Source organism: Schistosoma haematobium, chromosome 1 (genome assembly GCF_000699445.3).
Source record: "Schistosoma haematobium chromosome 1, whole genome shotgun sequence".
Taxonomy (NCBI): domain Eukaryota; kingdom Metazoa; phylum Platyhelminthes; class Trematoda; order Strigeidida; family Schistosomatidae; genus Schistosoma; species Schistosoma haematobium.
In genome coordinates, this window is record NC_067196.1 from 1,365,800 (window position 1) to 1,390,846 (window position 25,047).

Genomic DNA, 25,047 nt, shown 5'->3' on the forward strand with positions numbered 1-25,047 from the left:
TCTACTGGGTTCCAGTCTAAGCAAGCTAGTCCTGCCTTAGGACTCAGTGCTATACCTACGCCAGAGAGGCCACGGGAAGCAGCATCAGGGCTTCCAGATACACGAAGCGTAACTCGTTTTGGTTCGTTACTTTGACATGGTTAGGTCAAATGAATGACACTACTCGGATCCTGTATGTGCGTTTCGGAGACGCAACACACATCGATGGCGCTAGATTCTAAAGTCCTAGCTAAAGAAGCCTATTGTCCTATTTGGCAAAGTGTTCGGACGTTGAAAGCTCCTACGTGTAGTTTAGAGCGTGGTTTCAGGAGCCGACGAATATCGTTCCGCGTACTCGAATCGTTCGCACTAGCGGCTCGAGGTGATAAAGGGATGTGAGAAGGGTTAGTCTTGGAGATAAAAGATTTATTTGGAGGTGTAGGAGGTATTTAAATGTGACCGACTTGGCCTCGTGTGTTATACATAACCTCACCTCATCAGTCATAACACCACCAACACTTACGCATCTACTCACATACACGAACTTCTTGACTACTTCTATCCTTCAACTAACCAGGGTGAGTGCAGGTTCAGCGTCCTACTAATCTTGTAAAAGTACTTTTCACTTCGAAGGTGCAAAACACATGCCATACTTACGAACACTGATTGCCATCTGATTAAGTGCGGGTGGCATGGCTTGGATATCATCCGCATAGTCAAGGTCTTTCTTCGTGTGATAGATCCATACCACCATTACTTACGTCCATCAAAGCTGTTTCCAGAGTGTCATCGATGGCAAAGTTGCAATCCTACCTAACCCCATTGTTTGAATTAAACAATGAAGAGAAGTGGTTGTATGCTCTCACTACTCTACCTGATGTGTTAGTACAAAGGGTTTTTAAAATGTTGACAAACTTCTCAGGTATACCCTTCTTCAACAGACAATCTCAGAGAACAGTTCTGTCCCACGAATCGAAGGTGGTCGTGATGTCAATAATCATTACAGTTGTTGGCCTGCAACAAGTATCACAGTGTTCAAACATTTGACGGACTGTGGAGTTATGATCAATATACCCTCGGCTAGGACGAAAACCAACCTGCTTTTGGTGGGTCAGTCTTTCACGTGCTATGAACAGTTGGCAAAGCATGATGAAGCAAATAGTTTGGATGCAAATGGAAACGGACTTACCCTCCGGTAGGTGTTGCACATGTGACGTACAGGTATCAATAGCAGAAATCAGGGGATAATCAAAGTCTAGATAAGTACTACAAAAAGAGTGGCAGTCATGTATTCAACCACGCTAGTGTTAGCTAATCGCAATTTAATTAATCTGAGTCGAGCTTTGGGGTGCAGTAGGAGGATGCCAGGTAGCAGCACATTAGCGATGACTGTGCCGATAGCTAGTGCTAACCAGAAACAGATTGAGGTCTGCTAAATTTACAGGAGATATTCGTCGTTGTCTGATCTGAAAACAACGAGTCCCCATTGGCTGCCCAAACGACTTGTCCGTGTGCATAGATGCCTGACATGAACAATCGATTCTCAAGCTAGTACGCGTTTTGTTGAGATAGTCTAACTGATTACAGAACTCAACCTTAATTCTATCTCAGTTGCAATCTGTCAGCGAGCAGGTGGAGATAACCAGAAGTGATCGTTTGTCAGTTGATGGTTGTTGCAGAAACGTAGTGAACAATTTTCGAAGGTAGAAACCACTGTCGGCGTATTCCTTGATTTCGTAGCTCTCTCTTATTGCCAAATGTTCGTAAACAACACAGCCAGTTCCATAACCAGAATTTCAGTAAGGTCTTTAAAAATGCCCGAAGATAAGTTATCTGGGCCTAGATATTTGTGGTGCTTCAGTTCTTGGTGTTCCCTACTTTCTCGCGCCTCGTTGTGTAAATCAGATGCCAATGACCAAGGAAGACATGACAGTCTGATCTATGTTGTCGGGACAGTAGACCAGTTGAACTGCTCCTCAAAAAAACTCTGCCCATCTTTCATGACGACAGTTATTGATGATTGGCACCGCATCATCTTCGCAGATTGTCTCATGCACACCAGACTCCTTGCTGCCAGTGACTCGAATGAGTTGAAAGAGCTTTAGGCAGTCACCAGATGCAGCTGCTGCTTTGAAGCAAGCTTTGCACAATTCCATCAAGGAACAATCTTTGTTTATGATCAGAATCGCGGTTACCTGGATTAGACCGACGTTTTTCAATGAGTCGTAAGGAGCCTGTAGAAACCATCACCTAAGCGAATTTACTCATCATTTTTATGACATCATGCTATTGAAGCCGATTCTCATCTATACTTTTCGATGGACCGATAGCCAGCTTTTAACATACTTACGCCTGTTACTCCTCGTGAAGGAACATAAGCCACTCACCAGCATTCTCCATCTAACCCTATCCTGGGCAATCCTTTCTAGCCCTTTCCATTTGTTATTCATCTTTTTCATATCTGATTCTATTTCCCGGCGTAATGTGTTATTTGGCCTTCCACTTTTCCGCTTCCATTCAGGATTCCAAGTTAGGGCTTGTCTCGTAATGCAGTTTGATGACCTGCGTAATGTATGTCCTATCCATTTCCATCGTCTTTTCCTAATTTCCTCTTCAGCTGGAAGTTGGTTTATTCTCTACCACAGAAGGCTGTTGCTGATGGTATCCGATCAATGGATGTTGAGTATCTTGCGTAGACAATCATTTATAAATACTTGTACCTTCTTGATAGTGGTTGTTGTAGTTTCAGCTCCGTACAGTAGAATTGCCTCGACGTTCGTACTGAAGATTCTGACTTTGATATTGGTTGTTAGTTGTTTTGAGTTCCATATGTTCTTCAATTGTAGGAATGCGGCCCTTGCTTTGCCAATCCTCGCCTTAACATCTGCATCTGAACCTCCTTGTTCATCGATGATGCTTCCCAGTTATGTGAAGGATTCTATATCTTCCAGAGTTTTGACATCAAGTGTGAAGCTTGGAACATAGCTCGACTTAATATCGAGTTCCGATAGGAGCTGCAGTCAATTCAATGACATATATCAATTTAGGACGTTCAATTTGTTGGCCACTGAAACATAAGGAAAGATTAGCAGAGATGTTAAAAATACATCGTTTCTCTCATCGATTTCTCACTTTGATAGAGCTTTTCGCTCTAATGGCATGTGACTGACTGTTAATAGAGATTCGATCAATCAGTGCCGTCTCAGCTCTAGCATTTAGCGCGACACCAGCAAAACTAGACAAAAATGCCTCAAACTCCGTAGATAAACACACATGAAACAATTTTTCTGAAGCGACAGATGGAGAGCGAATTCGTAACACTCCACTTGAGTCTTAGATACGTGTCTCGTATAGACAACAGACGTCAATATTAAGACTTTCTAAAGACATAGCAATCCTATCTGTTGTCCGATCTGCATTAGTATGCGGACGTTGGAGGCCATTTTGAATGATATACGTGGTTTCAGAAAGACTGGTTCAGTATTCGTACTCGGTGGTAGCATTCAACTCTAAACCAGTCAGTGACTTGAGCTGGTTTAGACAAGGTTTTCACCATAGGTGAGCTCCTGTATAAGTTTAAAGATGACATACTCAAGTTGAGAATGAAGAGGAATATATAAGTAATGTAGGATTAATGAAACAAAAACTAATATTAACATATTAATCTGAATAAGATTTATCTGAGCGAACGTTGGTGAAAGAGTAATGTTTCCAGCAGTAATTCTGATCTGATTTGTTTGTGGGATTAGACACTGCCCGGGTACCCAAACCTAAACAGGTAGTTTTCTTAGGGAGTCACATCCCAGACCTTTGATCTGAAAGTTTAATCCACAATGCAGTGGGGCAATATTGGGAGATGAAGTCCCACGGTCACCGGTGACCAACAGTAGGTTCATGAGCCGTTTGTTCCCTCAGGATCCTGGAGCCCATGTGTACCAGTGGTTTGGGACCAGTGTTTTCCAACTCCCCTTGGTGGATCTTCCGTACTCACCAACTGGGTTAAAGTGTTGAACATTGGCTTTTCTTCCTTCCAATGGATCCAGGTTGTTGGAATTAGCAGCATTTGTTAAGGAAGTTAGAGACCGATGATGAGGATTGGTTTTGGAAGTATAAAAAATGTTATGCAGTGAATGAGATCAGCTAGAGCACCTTTAGAGATAGGCAGTTGTTACTTCCAGATTGTGCACATCAGGAAAGGTGCTTATTAAAAGACCCTAAAAATACCGGATTAGAGTGTATCATAACGGCATTAAGACGTGTCTACAAACCACAACCACAGGTACTTATAACCGGTTGCACAACTTGTGGGTAGTTTTTGTTGTTTTATCCTCAATTTTCAAGTTTTGTCACCAGGAATTCATGACAAAAGTGGGGTGTGTCATTTTTAGATCCAACCTTTTTCCGATGGTTAGAGACCTTAAATGACATGACTCAAAATCGTTAGCAATTGTGCAGGTACATCCACTCTTTATGTTCTCCCTAATTCTAATCTTCTGAATCCTTCATGTCCCTTCTTTTTTCCTCTTTCCAAATTTATTTCACTGGACTATACTCCTTGAATAACATCCTTAAACCTTAATGTTTCCGATTACTGTTTATACTCTTACCACTTCTACCACTATGGGATTTGAATCGAGAACTGCATCTCTGTGCTAATGTGGTATGGCAATTCGAACTGATGTATGTACGTACGAAGTTCCACGTTGTTACTGACTGACCATTATGGGATGACAGTATTGGTAGAGATTTTGGTCACTATTAATGAAAGCATTGTTGGCAGCACGACTTAAACCTAAGACCCTTAGTATATCTCGTTTTGTGTTATCGCTCTCTAACTGACCTACCTCGCACAATAGAACCTCAATAACAAGTGTTTCAACTAATATAGTCTAATTAGATCGTCATGGTAGATAAGCATGACTACTCAGGATACTAGCTACGGTTTAAAGACAAGCTACTAATTTGAGTCTACAGAAGTCAGAAATGTGAAACGATTTCGGAGCTTTCAAACTATCGTATACAAATCAAGCTGTTTCATCACTTGAAGATTATTTAACAATTAAACTAAAATAAAATACTAGTATAGGGGTTGTGGAGATTATTAAGTTTTTGATTGAGATCATGAACCGATTAATGTTAGACCATCACAGTTGAAAACCTGGAAGCACTGGACGGCCGTTTCGTTCTATTGTGGGACTCCTCAGCAGTGCGCATCCAATAGGACGAAACGGCCTTCTTGTGCTTCCAGGTTTTCAATTGTGATGGTCTAACATTAATCGGTTCATGATCTCAATTAAAATAAACTAAACTGTTTAACAAATAAATGTATTTGGGATACTATCATCGTATGTAAAACAGTTTAACTCTTTATCTAATGTTATTTATCTATCATTTCTTTACTATATAACAAAATTTAGATCAGAAAACATTTTCAAACGCCTATTATTCGATCGTTTAAGTTGATCCGATGAATATTCACAGCATAAATTAACCATATGTACTATTCGATTAATTCCTTCATCTAATCGATTTTATTCATGTAATCAGTGCCTATTAAAGTTCATTTCAGGTTATAGAATTAGTTTAATGATTATATATATGGATTATGAAATTATTCACCTAATAGACTTATTTTTTGATATATTGGTGTTACTCAATGTCATACACATTTCTAGTATAACAGTGAATAAGTTATCGTCTTAAAAAAAGCTCAGATAAGAAAGGATATTTTGTTATACTTTTGTTGTTGTGCTTTATGTGTTAAACTGCTTAAACAAAAATAAAGCCAACAGTATTGAGTTTTGCAGAACTTTAAAGGAATTGAAGTTTATTTATTTAAACACATAAATATTGATACGAAAAGGCATCAAATAGATATGCACCACACAAATCATTCAGTTGCTGGGATACTCCCCGGGTGCCCAAACCGAAGTAGATAGTTTACTTAAAGGCCACACCCTGAGCCTTTGACGTAAAGGTCTGATTCACAAGGCAGTAGAGTGACGTCAGCAGATGCAGTCTCATAGTATCCGGTCACCAACAATAGGTTCATACACCATTTGTCTCCTCAGGATCCTGAAGTCAGCTTGGATTGATTGATTTGGAATCAGGAAGTCCACCAAAGCGGTTAAAGCGTCAGACATTCGTTTTTCATCCTCTCAATTTCATAAACAACAGTAATTCTGTGAGAAGGCAATGAGTAGGATCTCCTTGTCAGTGGTTGTATGCACGTGTCCATGTGAGAGCATTTGTAGAGGGAGAGCTGACTTTTCCCACTCTCGACTATATCAGGGCATTTAGATGTGGTGATCAATGTCATATGTGTCAGGTCCTTCTTAGTACAGATCGAATCCTATCGGCCAAGTTGTAATGTGACCACCAGTCAAGGAGACTCAACATTGCTAATAATAATTAGTAGAACTCAGTGAAAACGAATACCTTCAGGATCGTAAGAATAAAATATTCTATAATAAGTCATTGTTATTATAGTTCTATTTAGTTTATGATATATGAAAACTACCAAGAGAATTACTTAAACAACTCGATATCGACGATGAGATAATGTAGTTACCCTTCACATATTGGATATGATCATTAACATACCTCATTTACGTCAACGTGATTACTTAGTTTCAATATCCAAATGTTATAATTTCAATTATTTTACAAGATATTATTTTCAAATAAGCCTTATTCATTATGTGTTCTAACAATTTACTGCGATTCAAGCATTATATACAGGTTTGTCTTTGAGTTATACTATATAAGAGAACTGATAATATTACTACCGGACAATTTGGATAGAAACAACGGAAGGTTGTTTTGAAGCACTCATAATAACTTGAAATTTCAATTTAATTACTTATTATGTAATTTTGCACAAAAGTCTAATTATGAATCAAAAACTTAAACCGGAAGGAAATTTAATCAAATATTCTATCTATTGGGATATTAAAAAAGTAGCATCACTTTACTACAAATCACTCACTCAATGGTCAATTTATTTGAAATTATCAATTCAAACATTAATAATGATACATATAAATTGATTGAACCAGAAGGTTACGAAATAACAGAGAATTTTGAGGAGAGTCAGTTGTCCCTCTACAAATGCTCTCACATGGACACGTGCATACAACCACTGACAAGGAGGTCCTACTCATTGCCTTCTCACAGCATTACTGTTGTTTATGAAATTGAGAGGATGAAAAACGAATGTCTGACGCTTTAACCGGTTTGTTGGACGTCCTGATTCCAAATCAATGGTGCACATAAGCTGACTTCAGGATTCTGAGGGGACAAATGGCGTATGAACCTATTGTTGGTGATCGGATACTATGAGACTGCATCTGCTGACGTCACTCCACTGCCTTGTGAATCAGACCTTTAGGTCAAAGGTTCCGGATGTGACCCTCTAAGAAAACCATCTGTTTCGATTTGGCCACCTGGGCAGTATCTCAGCCCTTACACAAATCGAACGATTTATGTGGCGTATATCTATTTGATGCCTTTTTGTACCAATATTTATGTGTTTAAATAAATAATCCTATCCGATCACCACCCAATGATCAATCAATTGTAAATATCATTAGCATCGTATAAAAGTGAAGCATTTTCTCTTTTAATCATCTGTGTTGCTTTTATTTTACCATTTGACATTGAATATTATTAAATGTTCTGTACAGGATAATATTTATATCACATGTCTACATTTTTGACCCTAATTTGTTTAATCACGTCATATTGATAATCGTTATTGCTGGTTTAAATTGTTCATAATTCGGATTAGCCTAAAATTGAATAATTTTTGGCTTATTGATAGGTGTTCTTCTTCAATATCTGTCTATTGTGACTCGTTATTTTTTGCTAATCTACTGATGAATATAGAAGTATATCTCCTTGGATTTCTATCAAATATTGGACGAAATTGCTATCAAGTGAATTTTGAGAACTTCTCTGTAACATTTTTAATTGAGATCATGAGTCGATTGATGTTCGATCACTATTGAAAACCTGAAAACACTGGAAAGTTGTTTCGTTCTATTTTGGGACTCCTCAGTGGACAGTGCTCATTTACGATCCCGCCTCACGCGATTCGAACCTTCGGTCTCACACGCGAATGCTTAAACTTAAGACCACTGAGTCGGCATCCAATAGTGTTGATGTCTAATCTCAGCCATAAAATTTCTTAAAACTTCCTAACTTCCAGTTATAAATGCAAGAAATCACAAGTTTTTATCGTTTTATAACTTTCATTTTACTGTATTCATGTGAAAATTGAACTGAAAGTATATAGCGGAGAAGATTAGAAAAAAATGTGTTTTGCTTCAATTTACTCTGAGTTAAACTAACTCTGTGTACTACTGTGCTGTTGTCGCTGTTGTCACATCGTTTCAACTGATAATTTTAATCTATAGTATTGGTCTTTTTCTTCTTCTACAATTCCTTGGGTGTTCATTTATTTAAAGCCTTTCATGCATGAATTCAGTGTGACAGGGTTAAAAAAAATACATGGTCAAACATACTTTAAAGGTGATAGTTCTTTCAAGTGTACACTAAATAATTGTTTTCATTATGACAGATTTAAGTTGTTCTGTTCATGAATTCAGTACGGATATTCATTTCTATAACATACTACTTATATTTCATATGTTGAGTTGTATTTTTTTTGTAACATGAATGGTTGATAATAAGTTATTTTGTCGAGCTGGTGGTCTTATTCCTCTTATATTGTTATATTAATTATCTTTTCTCAGTTTATATATATATCGTCTGTTGTATGGATTTAAATACGCCTACTTATAAGTAGGCGTGGGACTCTTCAGCAGTGCGCATCCGAGAGTCCTACAATAGGACGAAATGGTCGTCCAGTTCTTTCAGATTTTCAATGGTGGTCTAACATTAATCGGTTTATGATCTCAAACAATAATTTAATAATGTCCACAACCCTATACTGATAATAGTCATATAATTGTCAGAAAGAGATAAAACATAACAACATAATAGATATCTTACTAATCTGTTAGATTATGATAATAATTAGGCTTCTTTTTGTTGTTATATTACGTTTTTGAGTATGTGGCACTTTTATATGAGTTGTAGTTATTATTCTGTTAATGACTTATTCCGAGGAGGAATACGCTTTGTGGAACATTCTGTGGAAAGCATTTTCTTATTCATGATACTCTTATACTACAAAAGTTTACTGTTTCCTTGAGCACTAGACTTAAATGATTAAGAGCGATATAACATGCACTAAATACGATATTGGATAATGAGTATTTGTATGTATGAGGCTGTATTGGTCTTTTTAAGACTTTAAATAATGATAAGTACCAGTCATTGTAACATTTAAATATAGAATTTAATTAATTCCATTCATGTGACTTTAAACTAAATACTCTACAATGACCAATCCCTTGATTTAATGCTCATATTGCATCTTGACCAATAAAACCCAATGAGCACTAAGGTCTAAGCATCGTAACATTTATTACTAATAAGTGATAGTAATATACTGAGCAACAATGTCAGGATGTTTGAGATGCGTTTCTTCTCTTCTAAATGCAAACTGTTGCTTCAGAACTGGTCTGAGTCAATATCTGAACTAAGGATAAAGAGTAAAGTAGTGAGACGCGTCGACAATTTCACTTGTTTTGGAAGTCTGACCATTTGTAATGGGTTGGTATCTGACGACATCTCTGCATGGATTCGAAAAGCTCGTTTGGCTTTTGCCAACTTACGTCACCTATGGCGAGGGAAAGATATCTGTTTATAGATTAAAGGACAGGTATATTGCGAAGCAGTTCGTTCTGTTTTAATTTACGGCTGCGAAGCTTGATCATTAAGGGTAGAGGATACACGTAAGTTATTAATATTTGATTACAGATTTTTTAGAAATATTGCCAGCATCTTCTGGGATCACCGGGTAAGTAATTTTAAGGTTAGATGCACGGTATTAGAGACCTCCATAACAAATTTATACGAAAGCATTTCGATTTGAAGAACATACTTCTTTCCATCCTCTCTTACAAAGTTTTCTATTATTATTATTATTATTATTATTATTATTATTATTATTATTATTATTTCACAGCTATTAGAATTATTCGACAGTGAAGATCCTCGTGAACGTGATCTTGTCAAAACTATTTTACATCGTGTATATGGCAAATTTCTTGGATTACGTGCATTTATCCGTAAACAATTTGGTAACATATTTTATAAGTAAGATTAATTTATTACTTATCACTATTATCATTATTATGATTAATAATGAAGATATCATCAATAACAATAATGATAATAATATATAAGTTGCTTTAATCCACTTGGTATTGGTTTACTTGAATCTTCCCATTGATGTTTAGGACTGCAATTGATCAGTCTGTTATTGGCATATATCCATACTGTGCGTGTTGGCTCGATATTGCCTTAAGTCAAACGCTTTTTAAGCAATGATAGATGGTGTCTAACAGTGGAATCCAGTTTGACGCGCGCTTCGTCCTATTTGGATGGTGAACCTGCATCTCAGAGTTGATGTCAACTCTGGGACACGACCTGTTCTCTTCAAACGCCACTCAGCTATTTAGTCCGAGTCCCAGAGTGAACACCAACTCTGAGATGCAAGTACATCCAGATGACGAGTCTCAAATAGGATGAAACTTGCGTCCTGGATTCCACTGCTAGCCACCATCCATCTTTGCTTAAAATGCTTTAATCTGTAGAAGTTATTTCTCCATATACTTTGCATATTTCGTATTTCGTTTGGTTCTGTTCCATACGTATAGTTTTATGTTTTCCTACTAAATCATTCTCATGCTTAAATAGAGTAATGCTTTCGACGTGTAACGATGGGACATTTTGTTAGTTTATTTTTTCAAAATAATGATATTGATCAGTGTCCTGTTTATTCATTTAGGTTTCTTACTTACTCCTCATGTAGACCATAGATTGCTGATCAAGCAATCGTTAATATATTTTTTTCAGTTGTTCTTTGTAATGCTTTCATAATCTTTGAGTAGATCTTGTAGAGTTCGGAAATATTTGCTGAGAGCAACCTTAATTTCTCTGGGTTTGTTAGCATCTTAAAAGAAGACAGTATTTAACTTTTGCAATGCTAACTATCTAAATGTCAAATGCTTTATGTGTGCATTTGTCGGAAAATAAAGTCCTACCTATAACCATGTAGTTAAAGACACAGATTTTTAAATCCCTCAAAATTCTTGTCTATGTTATCCCATCATATCTTCAAACCCGGTGTTGTCCATTTTGAGTTTGCCGTTTAGGTCCTCTATAGAATGGTCAGGTCTTTTTCTATCCATTCCTCTTGGATCAGTTGCAAATTCTTACATAGCTGATCATTATCGTACCCGCCGGTATCGTTGATAGGTGCTTGGCACAGTGATGATAATTATGATTCCATCTTTCTTTGTCTCAAAGGATGCTTAAATGATTCTTGTGCCATGATTTTCCTATCCCGATAGCACCTTTTGTTCTTATGCACCTCCCCATGTGTAGGGGCATTTTCTGCTTCGTGACCGGAGCACAACAGAACCTCTCCCTAAATTAATCTTTTTTATCCAGTTTGTGTCCAATAAGTTCCACGTATTCGAAGCCCAGTCAGGTTGTATCTTCTCATCTCTACTGCTATTTGGATGACCCTGTCAGTCCCCTTCATTGCACGGAAATTCCACGTAACTACAAATTGTTGCTTTGATTGCCAGAAGAGGCATCTGCCCCGTAATTTCTGAAAAACCTCGGCTTTCACCATCAGGCGTCAAAACTCTTTCTAATGAGGACTCTTTACATCCTCAGTCAGATTTTAAATTATGTATAAATGATTTATCTGTTTAGTGGCTGTTATAACTTGTGACCTGAGTGCCCTGGTAATGGATGAGTATAGATACCGCCAATTAGGGAGCAGTGAATTATCGATCGGATCAATGACGTGTAAAACCCGTACGAGCAGCCTAGAGTCCTGATTGGTCCTACTTTACGCCTAGCTTAGCCAGTTGAGTCCAGAACGCATATCTCAGCCTCTGCAATATCAATCCTTATATTTCAAACATACTCAGTTTATATACCAATCAGACAGACCACATCGTACCAATAAAATATGAAACAACATTTGTACAAGAATTAGCCAGATGTGGCTGTGAATGAGGGAGGTAGTAATCAATATACTGGGTATAACTCAAGAATGGTAAAACGTATAATAATAGTTTATAGGTCAAAATAAAGCTTATAATAAGAGGAATATGAATATGAATAGTTTAGTTACTTAATAATTATGCAGTAGAAATATACGTTTAGTATTGGTCCGTAAATGGATCCCAAAAAGTTACCATTCATTATTCTTGCCGGGACATATCTGTGGCTCAGAACCGATCACAATGGCATCCGTGTATACACTCTCTATCTTCCCTTAAACTATGAGATTAAAATTGTTTAATATCTTTCTACGAACTGATTCTTTCTTCCTGTATTATATCCTTATACACAATCTTTCTTTTATATATTACTACCATTGAATTAACTACTTCTATGAATCCGGTGTTCATGTTGCTGACTGACTGACAAATCCTACATCTAACCTTCCTCATTTTCGCACCCATAAAACCGGTAGTAACCCTAGAGTGCTCTAAGCGAAGTTATCCAGTGTTTTAGTGATTAAAAACATATGACTTAGTTATTCTGTGACACCGACTTCAGTTTTGGCAACTTGTTTATTGTCACACTAAATCACACACAAATTTCGGTGTTCAGAATAAAGAACTTTTTAGATAAGCTACATTAAACTAGTCCTAAAATATAATGCAACATCGCTTTATTCACTGAATAATATCCCAAATTCGTGATGTTAGTCTGGCTGTAAAAGGCCGGATCTACAACGCGTCGGTGAGAGCAGTTTTGCTCTATGCTTGTGAAACCTGGTCTCTCCGAGTTGAGGACGTTAGACGACTCTCTGTGTTCGATCATCGCTGTCTCCGAAGGATTGCTAACATTCAGTGGCAACACCATGTCAGTAATGCAGAGGTTCGGCATCGTGTGTTCGGGCACAGAGATGATAACTCAATTGGTGTCACCATCTTGAAACACCGACTTCGGTGGCTTGGACATGTTTTACGAATGTCGTCCCAGAGAATTCCACGTCGTGCATTATTTGCCGACTCTGGGACTGGTTGGAAGAAGCGGAGAGGTGGTCAGTGCATGACATGGTGTCGTGGTATGAAAGAAAGCTGCAAAGGACTGGCTTGTGTTGGTTCTTCACGACTCCCTGGCTGGGGTCCGAGAGATGGTGCTACACAGTGGCTAGAGACGTTATCAGATATGGCTCAGAATAGAAGCCAGTGTCGATCCTGCTGTAACCTTCTTTTACTTTCTTCATAAAAAGTGGTTGTGTCTCCCTTACCTGAAAGATTTCTTCTGATTGTACCTTTTCGTTCCGTCGTTACTACCACACTACCTTACTCCAATCTCTTCGTCATTGTTCTCTTTTTCTTTTGCGTTCCTTAGTTTTTTTTTCTTTCTACTTCTCTTCGAATTCCGATTGTTTTGTGTGGCGCATATATATTGGCGCTCTCTTGTACCAATATTTATGTGTTCAAATAAATAAATAAATAAATTCTTATAGATTGTGGATGATGGATTCCCAAATAACATGAAGCTCACACTTTTTGTAAGCTAGTTTATGTAGATTTGAGTTTAGCGTTTTGCGCGTTAATGTTCTTCACTTAATTAGTTCTTCACTTTCCTTGCTTAAAAGGACATTGTCATTTAGTTGTTTTGGTAATGTTTTTACTGTATTTCTGAAGACATTGTTAATATATTGATGTGCGTGATTTCTACGCTAAGTCATCCCCCTAAAATTCGGTGAAATAAATCTTCTAGTTGAAGCTTATATTCTGTCTCTAGAGGAGAGGGAAGCAAAAGTTAGGAAATGGTCTATTCATTTAAATTCGAGTCAGTAATTATCAACTTGGTGCTCAGATTTATCAACCTACCGTTTCTAACAACATTTCGATCATGCTGATAATATCAGATTTATTATATGTATGTGTGACACCGTGATAATAAGCACTGTTTTCTATTTGTTGTGTCATTAAGGCATAATTACATCTGATCTCATTTGTAGACTTTATATGTGGATGAGAATAGCCTCTTGATTCTTTAGCTTTCAATAACATTAAATAGCAAACCTTGTTGATATTCATGATGGAGTTTTTATCCATTTGAATCTTAACTCAATAATCAAAGACAATCTAACACTCTTCAATCTAATGTTAACCCTATCCCCTAATAACTTCACTCAACCTCTTAAACTATGGAAAAAACAACGATAGAAGAATACAAGGATATTTTTACGCTTTCTAGGATTTCCTGGTTAGTTAACCTTTCAGAGTACGAGTATACTGTGACACCTTGTTCGATAGAACTAGTGCGATATAAGAATTCAAAGTGATAGTTATTAAGTAGTTCATTTTTTTGACTGATTCTAATCGAATTTTCAAAAAAAGAAAAGATTTTTTCCAACATTAATAAATAGCATTATTTGGACTTTAAATAAATCTTAACTTACTGCAGAGATTACCGGTTTTTATAATTACATAACATATAAATGGCTTTAGTGGTTACATAACTTTAATGAGTTTCGATTGAGATCATGAACCGATTGATGTTAGACCACCATTGAAAAACTGGGAGCGCTGGACGGCAGTTCCGTCCTATTGTCGGACTACTCATCAGTGCGCATGCACGATCCCGCTCGTGGGATTCGAACCCAGGGCCTTCAGTCTCGCGCGCGAACGCTTAACTTACTGGACCACTGAGCCGGTATTCAATGGTGTTAATGTCTAACTTCAACGAAATTGTGCAACCATCTTCCATTGTACTGAGGTAGACACCTGTTTCTACCCGATACGGATTAGCTCCACTGGTGACGGCTTCTCACCAGAACTAACATCAATCGGTTCATGATCTCAATCAAAACTTAACATTCTCCACAACCCCTATACTTTAATGAGTGTTTGATTTGTTTTCCTTAATTAAAAATCTTGATCGTTTCAATTCGATATTATATCAATTGTTGATCCAGTAGTTTTGAACATACTTTCCATATTATTATTATTATTATTATTATTATTATTATTATTATTATTGTTATTATTGTTATTATTATTATCGTATTTGCATACATTTTGTTGGGTTTGTCAGGTTCATTTACGAAACAGAAGTTCATAATGGAATTGCTGAACTCTTAGAAATTTTGGGCAGGTATGTTTTATCTTTATTTCTTATCCATGATATGTTGTTATCTAAGGTTTATAGACCATCGAATCACTAACGAGTAATCTGTATACTATGATGTAAACATCTGTATTTTTCTTGAAGGGGGGGGGGAAGAATTTATATTTGTTTACGAATGTATTTATTTCTAATAATATAGTATTGAAATACTTTTATTCGTGATCTTGATTTCTCCACATATCGAATCGATACTAACATTTAAAGTACTCATCCAAGATTTGGAAGAGCCTATCGTAGTATCTACTTTGTGGGTTAAAACTTTGGTAATAGTCGAGGGTTTCGTTCATTCGAGTATTTGTGTGAGTTCATGTGGTGTGGTATCGTAACAAATAAAAGCAATGTAAATATAATAATAATCAAAACAGCTTATGTCATTTTTGACCGTCATTGACACTTGTAATTTGTCTGACAGTCAAAGATCGCGTACACAACAAATTGTTGAATTTTAAGTTACTTTATGCACAATCATCGTTTTCCTCTGAAGCATTACTCATATCAAGTTCCAACATCATATTGAGAATACTGATGTCCTATTGTAACAAACAAAAATACAGGCGGAGACAATCGAATGTATTTTAATACAAAATTACGGCATGTCTTGGTAAAATATGAAAGCCACACATCAAATACTTCATTTGCAAGTTTCTGTCATTTATCTTTCACATTCTGTATGATTTTTCTGATTCGCAATTCCTTTCTAATTCCGTCCCTGTTTTCTCGAAGTCAACCTTCATACCCTCTGCTACCAGGGTTTTTACTTCCGATTGGTGTTAGATGCTACTTATGTATGTCGACATAAGTAGCATACATCACACTATGATAATCAACTCTAACAGTACTCATAATTAAGGCTGATGATTTTCAGATTCAGATCCTACTACTGAATAATCACAAATTTCACATCTTTAAGGTTAATACGAATAAATAACTTTACTGAAATTTGATCAGTGCTATATATTCAAGAATCAATTTATCAGACACTTGTTTCGAAATTATCCACAAAATAATGCAAGAAGCTTTTTAAACAAAGATGGATAGTGGCTAGCAGTGGAATCCAGGACGTGTATTTCATCCTATTTAGGACTCGTCAGCTGAATGTACCCTCATCCCAGAGTTGATATTCACTCCAGGACTGGAACCCAGTACTGTTCGCTTCAAACGCCATCATGTTATCCACTTAGCTGTTGAGTCCTGATAGCTTTAATACTGTTTTTTTTCTTTTTCTTCTCCTTCATATTATATCATATTTCTATAGTCGATCAAATTATCATAATTATTTCCATAGTTATAAAGTTTTCTCTTATCATAACAACTAATATTATTTACAAATTTATTTGTTATTAAGCTGATCATATCACATGATACTATTCTATGTCTAGATCGGTTAAAGAAATAGTTTTGATTATGATATTAAACGGTCTAATTTTCTTGTTATTTCTATATTGTATTATTCTTATTCATAATTGTAATATTGAACATTTGTGTAAGTTAAATTAAAACAAAACAAAAACTATATATCTACATATAAATATTGGTACAAAGAGGCACCCAATAGATATGCGTCACACAAATTATTCAATTTGTGTAAGGGCTGTGATAATGCTTGGGTGCCCAGACCGAAGCAGATGGTTTTCTCAGAGGGTCACAACGGGAGCGTTCTACCTAAAGATCTAATCTCATCCTAGCCGGTAACCAACTTTGGGTTCATACGCTATTTGTTCTGTCAGGATACGGGAGCCAGCCCATATGCACCATTGGGGTTTCTCAACTTCCCTAGATGGACTCACCGTGTCCACCGACCTGGTTAGGGACATTCACTTTTCTATCTCTCAATTTCGTAAACAACACTAATTCCGCTAGACGGCTGTGAGTAGGACTTCCGTGGCATTGGTTGTATGCACGTGTTCATGTGATAGCATTTGGAGAGGGAGAGCGGACTCTCTCCACTCTCGGGCATTTGGGGGCTTAATTTTTAAACTTTATCAATATTGGATATAGTACCAATGTTTCAGTATGAAGTAAGTTTCAAGAAATATTTTGTCAACATCATAAATTTATACTCTTAGCCTAGTATTCTTATATTTAACTACAACAGTACTCACTTGGTTGTTCCGTAATTTTCTCTTATCTACATTCTATTCTTCTGTTGTTGTTTTTTTTTTTTTTGGTTTTTCTTTTTGGTATATAGTATCATTAATGGATTTGCATTACCATTAAAAGAAGAACATAAGATATTTTTAATGCGTGTATTACTTCCATTGCATAAAGTTAAATCAGTTAGTATATATCATGCACAATTAGCTTATTGTGTTATACAATTTTTAGAAAAAGATCCAACACTTACTCAACAGGTTAGTTAATTTATATTAATTTCAATTATATATCACTTTGAATGATTTATGATCTAGCAAATGAGTATGTTAATATATATAGACAGAGAGGGATACACATTAATTAGAACTGTTTTTAACATACAATATTGTACCCATTGGGCAATTCTTTGTTTTGTTTTGTTTTGAAACTGGATCATTAACTGGAACTAATCTATAGCCTGTTATTCTTATACATTCATATAAGTTACCAACGATCACAAGGAATGAGTAACAATGTGTTTGATCCAAGATAATAAAAGATAATGATAGAAATTTGATATAAGGAAATAAGACATTTTGAAAGCAGCCAATTTTTGTAATTTATCACACTCTGTAATATTCATATAATTATCATTTCCCGGTTGCCCACACCGTGGAAGGGTTCTTTTCAAGGTACTTGAAAAAGAAATCGGATTAAAGGTGGTTTTAATGACCTGAGAGTGTGACCGCCGTACCCAAGGGACAACTGCATAAGGTCGGTCACATACGACCTTTTTGTGGGGAATTTTCATGTTAGCTCCGTATTTATTGAAACCTTACCTCTGGAGACAGATATCCATGGGATAAGATGAGGTGTGTATCTTTAGGGTCGACTTTTACTAACTCCACCCTTTTTTGGGAAGGCATCATCGCTGTTATGCTGGTTGTCTTAAGGAAACACCTTACTGCCGTCACACGTCTGTACAGTCAACAGTACAACGACATCCTCAGACCTTGGGTTTGCTGCTTTTAATCTTATCGCTCTTTAACCGACCTATCTGACATGGTAGGACCTTGAAGAACGATTGTTCTAGCCTGTATAGCTCGATTGCTTTATCACGACAAGCAAACCAACCACCACTTCAATGTAGCAGCAGCGATCGGGAATATCTTTGTAAATGTGTATTATCGTTGTTTGTCGTTCAAATTTCTTTAGTCTTGAATAAAATAGAGATTTCGTCGTTTAGTTTTTCGGACATAAGAGTTTCTAATTGACGTTCATTATGGCCCTATACTATTTTATTATTTTCTTTATACCGTGATGTCAATAATTAATGCTGTAACGCTTTAAAGATCATTCACACGCATCATATATTTGACAAAGTTATCATGAATCAAAATATGTCTAAATAAATAAAAATAAAATATTTGTAATATCCCAATGAGTAGAAAATTAGATTTTCCGACGTTTCGTGACTTAGTGTAAGCCACTTCTTCATAGAATCAATAAATACTTCGTTTTTCGAATATAACGTCACATCTGCTGCATGTATTGCCTACCTATTTATTATTTATTTATTTAAACACATAAACACTGGTACAAGAAGGCATCAAATAGATATGCTTCACACAAATCATTTGATTTGTAAAGGGTTGGGCGCCCAAACCGGAGCAAGTAGTTTTCTTACGGGTCACTCCACGGGCCTTTGACACAGAGGTCTAATCCACATGGCAGTGGAGCAACGTTAGTAGATGCAGTCCCATAATAGCCGGTCACCAACAACAAGTTCGTACGCCATTTGTTCCTTCAGGATTCTGGAGTTAGCCCATGTGGAATCAAGGTTTCCAGCTCCCCTAGGTAGACCCTTCGTGTCCACCAACTGGTTTAAAGTGTCGGACGTTCGTTTTTCGTTCTCTCAGTTTCGTAAGCAACAATAATCCCACGAGAAGGCAGTGAACTGGAGTTCCGTGACAGTGGTTGTATGCACGTAGCCATTTGGAGAGGCAGAGCTGACTCTCCCCATTTTCGACTGTACCAAGACATTTCAGTGCAATACAGTAATCAGTTTAACAGATGAAGCTATATGTCTCTCAAATTCATATTAAAGAATATATTTTCTCATGTTTATCACTTGTATATTTACCATTTCATCCTCTATAAATTTCTATTTCTTTCCTTTAAAATTAATATTTAGGTTGTTCTTAGTTTATTAAAATTTTGGCCAAAAACTCATAGTCCTAAAGAAGTGATGTTTTTAAATGAATTAGAAGAAATTCTTGATGTTGTTGATCCATCAGAATTTCGAAAAATTATTCGACCACTTTTTACACAATTAGCTAAATGTGTATCATCTCCTCATTTTCAAGTGAGTTAAAAATTATTATTATTACTAGTTATATAATTATACCCTTATGGGCCAGGTTAGTTTTACATTGGTTTTCAGGAGAACCGGAAATCATCCAAACTTTCACGTGACAACTTATATAGTACAGCTCAATCCTGGTTCCAGGAGAACCAGACACCATTCAGGCTGAAATTTTATAACCTGAGCAATACAGCTCAATCCTGCCTCATAGAAGAACCAGATACCGCATGGGCTTTAACGCTACAATCTGAATAGTATAGCTCAACCCTGTAGCGCTACCACAAAGGTACCAAGCACCCTGATAGACCATCTACTACTACTATCATAGTTTCTGTGTTTATGAAATGTGAATTAGATTGTTCAATAGTTGCTATGTGTAGTTGATTGATCATTTTTCAATATTCCTTTAAAACAAAAGCTTTTCTTGTTCATTTGGTTATCAATAATATTATTGGAATCAATGAGAATACTAATGGAGGCAATCGAATGTACTTAAATATCAATTCACATAATCTCTTGGTAAAATAGAACAACCATACATTGATTACTTTATTTGCGAAATTCCATCATTTATCTTTCAAATTCTGTATCGGTCAGTCAGTCAGTAACAACATAGAACTTCGTACGTACGTACGTACATCGTTTCGAGTTGACATACCACATTATCACAAAGTTTCAGTTGTCGATTCAAATCCCATAATGGTGGTAGAGGTAGTAAAATTATAAGTAGTAATCGGAAAAATTATGGTTTGTAGATTTTATTCAAGGGGTATAATCCAGTGAAATAAATTTGGAAAGAGGAAAAAAGACGGGACATGAAGAATTCAGACGATTAGAATTCGGGAGAACATAAAGAGTGGATGCACCTGCGCCATTGCAAATTCTGTATGATTCTTTTGATTCATTAACTATTTCCATTCCTGTTTTTCTTCAAGTCAACCTTCATAGCCTTTTGCTGCCATGCCTTCCTCCTCTGATTGATGTTACATACTACTTATATCTGTCGACAGTCATAAGTATCATACAACACATATTCGGTTAACAATTGTTACATTTATATATACAAGTATAAAGTATTCGTCAATTTATTAATTCTGAGTTAGATAAGATTGATCATATTTATAACTTATGCCATCAAATCAAGATGTGACATTAGTCTATTATGTTAGTTACTGTTTATTTGAGCCTTGATTTCAATTAGTATAAATTGTCTAGTTGCTCTCTCACTCAAGTTGTATTCAGTATGTAGGATCCATAGTGATATATCTCAAAGACAACCAGAAATAGCACAGATACTTTCATTATTTTATCTTCTTTACAGATTCCGAATTCAAATATTATTGTTTGCTATTCACTTCAGTATTTCATTCTAATGTATTCACTATTCCTCGTGTTTATTTCATCTGAACATACTAATGTAGTACACTTAATTGGGTCCGTGTGTCTGTATGGTTCATAACTGAATATTATTCTTTTTAAAACCCTATAATTAGTTACAACGAGTGAGACTATAATTTGTGGACAACCTTTAAGCGACGCTAGACTAACCTTGAGAATGTCCATCTAATGACTAGGACCAAATGAGGGTTATAAACCAGTGTGAAGAATTAGGATTATGATTTACAGTTGACGATTAGGGTTAGGAACTACATTTAAGGCTTTCATCACGAACTGACATCAGCTACAATGCCATGAATCTGTTTAGTCAAATGGATGAGTGAATTTCGCGCCAATATCTGGGGCCTGTTATCTTACACCTGATTGGTTCGTCCATAAGTTATAGTCTCGCTGTTTATAATTAACATACGATAATTTAAGAGTGGTAGAACAGATATAACATTGGTTAATCAGTGAAATGATAGCTTATAATAACAGCATTATAACATATTGTCAGAAGGGGTTTGGTGGGTATTATAGTATATTTAGTAGTTGAATTCATGAGTCAATTAAAGCTAAATCACCATGGAAAACCTAAAAGCACTGGATGGGCGTTTCGTCCTACTATAGACCTCCTCAGCACTACGCGTCCGGACTTATCCGTCTCGCACTGAGCCGGCATCCAACGGTGTTTGTTAATGTCTAACATCAACTAATTCACGACATTGAACGACATATTCATTTATCAATCATAAGCAATATGTATAAACCTGACAAAGTTATCTGTTAGTATATTTGTTTCCATTACACATCTGAACATTAAGATGATGAGGAAAGAAGTTGTTGTGATGTTCAATTTCCAAATATTAATGAATAATGGATGGAAATCAATATTGATTTATAGTGAATATTGATGATCAACTTTCATTATATTACACTTATGAATGTCGAATTGATTTCTTTTTAACTATGTTCTATATTTAATGACAATTACTCAATTCATAAATCTTAATTATTGTAATCCGATGCATGATGGATTAATAACTTAAATATACTTTTAATTCTATTATACAAGTTGGATATATTACTCAAGTTAGTTGATCAGAAAAGCGAAGGATTGAAGTGATCTCATCCACTTAACTAATATTGAAATTGTCAAATATTGAATCAGTACAGGAATAAGATCAAGTCGTAGCAAGGAGAATAAGATTATGTGACAGAAAATTTAGTGTGGGTTACTTATATCCACATAAGTAGTATATAACAGTGGTTAGGCATAGAATGTATTTCAGGTAAAAGGTCGATGAGGAAAGAACAGAAACTGAACTGATGAACAATGAAATCTGAGACATAGGATTGATGTTTGCAACAAGAATAGTCAAGTTTGAGATGATGGATTGATATTTTACAAATTAACGATTCATTATATGGTTCTCAAATATTAGTGAGATACTCTGTCATTATGTACTGAAATACATTCGTTTGTCCTACTCGTGTTCATGTTCACCATAAAAAGAAGAACGATCAGTGTCTATAAAGGGAATATTAAAGATCAATTTCTATAACATTTTAGAGTATTTCACAAGAATGTATAAAACACTGTATGCATCTAATCCATTATGATCAATTTAAAGTCATATCATCCAAAGTTCCATCTTGATTGATCAAGATAATCACACAAACCTGAATCAAGTAGTCTTAACCTTTGAGATTTTGTAATTGTCCGTGTAAAATGATAAAAGTTTGTCACTATGAGAAAAAGCAAAACCGTCTATTTCAATATCATTTTGATCTTAACAACTGTATTCAAAATTTCAGTATATTTAATTATTACCGACTAGAAAATTGTAAATGTTGTTCTCCTTCATTTCGTCATCTTTCGAATATTTCTGTTAACTTGGTACATGTTTACATTAACTTACTGCAGAAGTTCTGATATTGATGATCTACCTCACTGGTGTTTTGATGTTGAATTGAAAATATGTTTTTAAGCATAAATCGATTAGTTCTAGTAGGCTTTGACTTCTGTGCCTCCTGTACTTTGAGATCAGGAACAGGGATAGAGTGTCGTATACTAAGCCATGTTCGATTCAGATTATTTTGACAGCTTGATTTTTGAAATCCTGGTTAGTTTTTTTTGAAAGGAGGTGTTTCGTTTTTGTCCTCTGTGTCGTCAGCTTGATGTTTCGAATACCGTTGTCAAGACTGTTATCATCATAATGTGCGGTCTGGAAGATACCTACGTCTCCGATGATATTAAATTCACAATGGAAAAAGCGTTGAACAAAAAACTATCATTCTTGAATGTATTGAACACCAGAACTGACACAGGAAAGCAGAAGATTCAAATACAGTGGAAGCCAACCTACATATCTAATTCTCAACTACAGTAGGTAACAACCCAATAACTCACAAAATCAACTGCGTACAAACTTTTTTCAAGGGGGCTACAACACACTGTAAAACACTTCCAGGATGGAAAAACAAATGACAATATCTAGCGTATATCTATGCAGCTTCATAAAAAGATTTATCACCTCAACTCTTTACCAGAAATTTATTTATTTACTTATTTGAACACATAAATATTGGTACAAAAGGGCAGCGAATATTATGCACCACACAAATCTCAGTTGATTTGTGTGAGGGCTGTGATACTGCCCGGGTACCTAAACCAAAGCAGGTGGTTTACTTAGGAGGCCAAACCCTGGGCCTCCGACCTAAAGGTCTGATTCACAAGGCAGTGGAGCATCGTAAGGAGATGCAGCCTAATGGTATCCGGTCACCGACGAGTGGTTCATACGCCGTTTGTTCCCTCAGGATCCTGAAGTCAGCCCATGTGCACCATTGGTTTTGAATCAGGGTGGGCTCACCGTGTCCACCAACCCGGTTAAAGCGCCAGACATTCGCTTTTGGTCCTCTCAATTTCGTAAACAACACTCCTGGTGTGTGAAGGCATTGAGTAAGGCTTCCCTGGCAGAGGCTATATACGCGTGGCCATGTGAAAGCATTAGGAGAGGGAGAGTGGGCTCTTCCCACTCTCGATCGTACCAGGGCATTTGAGGGCGAAATTGATAGGTTTCTTTTTCTTTATCAAGATTTATCAAATTCTGAATATTTTTTCATATATGTGTAACCCAATTAAAATAACGTAGATAGTTAAGTGTACTATCTCGCTAACTAGATGTCATTTCGATTTGGTTTCTCTTTAAAACATACCGGTTAAAATTACTCTCGATGAAGACTACTATGAGATATTATGTAATATTTATGTGTATATATGTCAAGTTACCCATTGGTTGTAATTCAATGTATCTGTGTGGAGTGTTTTCATTTTTCCAGTGACTTCTTCTATCCCTAATTCAAAGTACAGTGTTATATTTTGATGTATGTAGTTTTTTTCCTTTCCATATAATCCTTTCAACTACATCACTATGATAATGAAATGTACTATTAGCCACTGAATAGACATTAGGCGGGGATGGAGGTTAAATAACTTATACTTTTGAAAAAAGTACTTGTCTTTCTAAAGAATTAATTTATTTCTTTGAAGTGCTAGTGTTATAGAAGAATAATAAAATGTTAAGTCATTTATTTAGCTTACGACTTTTAACTTCAATTGAAGTCTTTTCATTTGTACAACTGCAAGGATCACTGACTTTTAAATGGATAATAAGACCTGAAGGTCTAATCTGCAAAGCAGCGAAGCATCGTAAGGAGATGTAGTCCCATGGTAGCCGGTGACCAATAATTGGTTCATACACTATTTGTTCCCTCAGGATCCTGAAGTCAGCCCATGTGCACCATTGGTTTTGAATCAGGGTTTTCCAACTTCCCTAGATAGATCCACCAACCTGATTCGAGCACCTGACATTGCCATTTCGTCCTCTGAATTTCGTAGACAACACTCCTGGTGCGTGAAGGCATTGAGTAAGACTTCCTTG

The 25,047-nt window shown here is 36.2% G+C and overlaps 1 protein-coding gene across 1 annotated transcript in view; it reads left to right on the forward strand.

The window, feature by feature from the left end:
- The window catches only part of PPP2R5D_1 (Serine/threonine-protein phosphatase 2A 56 kDa regulatory subunit delta isoform), a 41,063-nt gene that overhangs the window by 7,978 nt on the left and 8,038 nt on the right, over positions 1-25,047 (forward strand). The window contains exons 4-7 of the mRNA XM_051217414.1: positions 10,076-10,206; positions 15,196-15,255; positions 17,477-17,639; positions 19,556-19,726. Coding sequence (XP_051072877.1) covers positions 10,076-10,206; positions 15,196-15,255; positions 17,477-17,639; positions 19,556-19,726 — 525 coding nt within the window. The remainder of the gene's footprint in view (positions 1-10,075; positions 10,207-15,195; positions 15,256-17,476; positions 17,640-19,555; positions 19,727-25,047) is intronic.